Source organism: Trypanosoma theileri (genome assembly GCF_002087225.1).
Source record: "Trypanosoma theileri isolate Edinburgh chromosome Unknown TM35_Tth_19_V1, whole genome shotgun sequence".
Classification (NCBI taxonomy): domain Eukaryota; phylum Euglenozoa; class Kinetoplastea; order Trypanosomatida; family Trypanosomatidae; genus Trypanosoma; species Trypanosoma theileri.
Window position 1 is genome coordinate 191,574 of NW_021639861.1, and position 3,048 is coordinate 194,621.

The following is a 3,048-nucleotide window of genomic DNA, read 5'->3' on the forward strand; positions in this document are numbered from 1 at the left end:
AAAAAAAAAAATGAAAATGAAAATGAAAATGAAACAAAAGAAAAAAAGAGAAAAAGAAGCATGTTGGCCCTTTAAAAAACCTTAGACAGAAACCCTCAAAATAGTGTTGTCGTATGGGTTGTGCCTCCACTTCCCTGCAGTGCGGCAGCGGTGGGTGGCGGACACTCCACTCGACGACGTGCTCGCGCCCTCATCGCGACTGGGCGCCCCCAACGAATCCGAAAAGACCGTCCGAACGGAAATGGGCGAGGCGTGCAGTCCACTTCCACTGTGGCGGGAGTCGCCGGCGCCGTCCACCTGCGCGGGGGGGTCCAGTTCGCCCAAGAGCGACGGGAAGGGATGCGGCTCGAGCTCCACAGTGATCTTCCGCCGCTCGAATCCCGCGGGAATGGGGGAGTAGAGTGATCGCGCTGCCGATGCCGTCGTCGTCGTCGTCGTGTTGTTATTATTGCTGTTGTTTGCCGCAGTGGCAGTGGCGGGGGAGGAGGAGGAGAGCGAAGCCGCGGCGATGGGGAGTCGGTCCCGCATGGTCACCTCCCGGGGATAGCCAAAGGTGCTGGAGGTGGAGGAGTGGCCGGCCACCCACGAGAGCGCGTCGCCGCTGAAGGAGAAGGAATTCCCCGCCGGGCTCCGCCACCCCTCGCCGGCCCGCTGCACGAGCGGAAAGCCCCGCACAGACGTCGAGCGTCCATGCGGCGAGGGGCCAAAGATGTTGGAGGACGACATGGAGAGAGACGAGAGCATGTGGGAAGTGGTGGACTGCTCAGCCACGCAAAAGCTTCGTGTCCTTTGTGTGGCTCTGCAGCCAGATCGGCGTCCCAAGGGAAGATCCGCATCGTGTTCCACGACTTCCTTGCAAAGATGCAAAAAGTTACACTCCTCCGCGTAACTGCAACGCGATGTGCTGTGAAGTCGGCAAATGGGAATCGTATCCGCCTCCAGCACCACACGTGGTGGACGTCCATCCTCGGATGTCTGTTCATATGGATTCAAAGGACGGAAGGCCTCAATAGGAAGTTCATTCAGCATCCTTGCCAACGGGACGGTGTACCCCACACGACTGAGCGGAATATATCCGCCTTCATATGTACTTTCAGGGATGTGCACCACCACGTTGGAGAGCCACGATCCTTCTTGCATCACACCACCAATATCCTCATCGCCGTGCAGGGTGCAGCACTGGGGAAGACTCTTCACTTGATTACGCAGTTCATTCACCACGGTGAGATCGGCGTGAACTTGATGGCACTGCGAACCGAAGCGGCAGCGATTCTCCACGAAGAGTTGACAGAGACTTGGAATAGTGGTGCGTTGTTGGGCACGTGTGGGTAACACATAATTCTCTGGAATTAACAATTTCCGTGTTTTAGGGTCTACCACCACCATACAACGAACACCGTCGGCGTTCTCGACATAGCCCTCTCTGGGTTCAATCAAAGGAGCAATATGTCCCATTGCACGGTTTTTTTTTCTTTTTTTGTTGTTTTACTTCCTTGTTTCTTTCTTTCTTTGTTTGTTTACTGTGTACTATCCGATTGGAGAACTTGTTTTTGTTTTTTTTTCTTTCTGATCCTAATGTTGTTCTTGTTGTCGAATGTCACTAAGAAATTGGTGGTCCTTCTGTGTTTCTTTTTGTGGAACTCTATGATGCGTTTGAAATCCTATAGCAGTGTTACTGGGGAAATAAAGAAAGAAAGAGAGAAAGAGATAAAGATAAAGAAAAACAAAAACAAAAACAATGAAGGTAAGCAATAGAATCCAGAATAATAATACATATAAACAAGGAGAAAAAGATGGGAAAATAAAAATAAGAAAATAAAGGAAAAACACATCAAAATAAAAGAAGCAGAAGAAAAAAAACATAAAAAAGAAGATCCCCTCACAACAGCATCCATATAGTACCCACCCTAGTGCAATATCTATAGTTATATTAATATATAGATATCTACACATAGATAGATAGATAAATAGATAAATAGATGACATGTGGAGAGGGACTACTAAACGTTCGACCGCATGCTCAAAAGAGAAAGAGAGGAGAAGGGTGGGAATCACATAGACTAATAATAATAATAATAATAATAATAATAATATCCAAGTCAACTTTTGTTTTACTTATTTCTTTTTAATACTCTTAATAACTTTATTTTTCTTCTTATTATTTTATTTTATCCCCATCATCGCGACAACTAACGTAGGCACACGCCTACAAATGTATAGACACCTACACATTACTGCCGACAATCTCATTATAAGTCCTCATCTGTTTTTTTTTACACCTCTTTTAACGTTCCTGGTCTTTTCTCCTTTTATTATCCCCCTTCACACACCCTCATTAATCGAAAGAATGGAAAATCGAAAAAACAAAAAGACCATTCGAGGAGATCACACGCCGATTAAAAATAAAAATAAAAAAATAATAATAATATAAAAAACAACACAGTCACAAACAGAAGAAAGAAAAAAGAAGAAGGAAATAAAGGAGAAGGGGATTAAAGCTAAAGAAAAAAAAAAAAACACCCCAACTCTTTCTTTCTTTCTCTTTCTCTCTGTATGTTCACTAATATAGTTATTGGATTCCCACTTTCCACTACTATCATCCCTCTCCTTTCTCAATCACAGTACAGTCATATCATCATACCATTACATAATATATATATATATAACACTATATACAACTGCTAACATCGAAAAAGCAAAAACTAAAAAGTAACCGGACAAACCACCTATTTTCTCTTCTCTTCTCTCTTTCCTTTAAAAAAAAAGAGATTACACAACAGAAAAAAAAAAAGAGAAAGGGTATGTACGTACATCCATTCCCTCTCATAAAAAACAATAAAAACAAAAAAAAAAGGGAAATAACACACAATAGTGTGAGGTTTCCTTCACTTCCTCATCCCCCTGTCAGTATTGCTTGAAAGAGAGAAATAAATACGAAAAAAAAAAAGATCAGAAAAAGAAGAAAAGAAGTGAAAGTCTCAACAGGGAGAAGATTTTCATCACTCCCCTTATACTTTTCCGTCTGTCTTTTTTTTTTTTTTTTTTTTT

The 3,048-nt window shown here is 43.1% G+C and overlaps 1 protein-coding gene across 1 annotated transcript; it reads right to left on the reverse strand.

Moving 5' to 3' along the window:
* Positions 1–81: 81 nt before the first annotated feature.
* On the reverse strand, positions 82–1,455 carry TM35_000191720 (uncharacterized protein; the record flags this gene model as incomplete). The annotated part of the gene is made up of 1 exon (XM_029026670.1): positions 82–1,455. One exon carries the CDS (start codon positions 1,453–1,455, stop codon positions 82–84), a length of 1,374 nt encoding a protein of 457 aa, XP_028881994.1.
* Between the last annotated feature and the right edge of the window lie 1,593 nt (positions 1,456–3,048).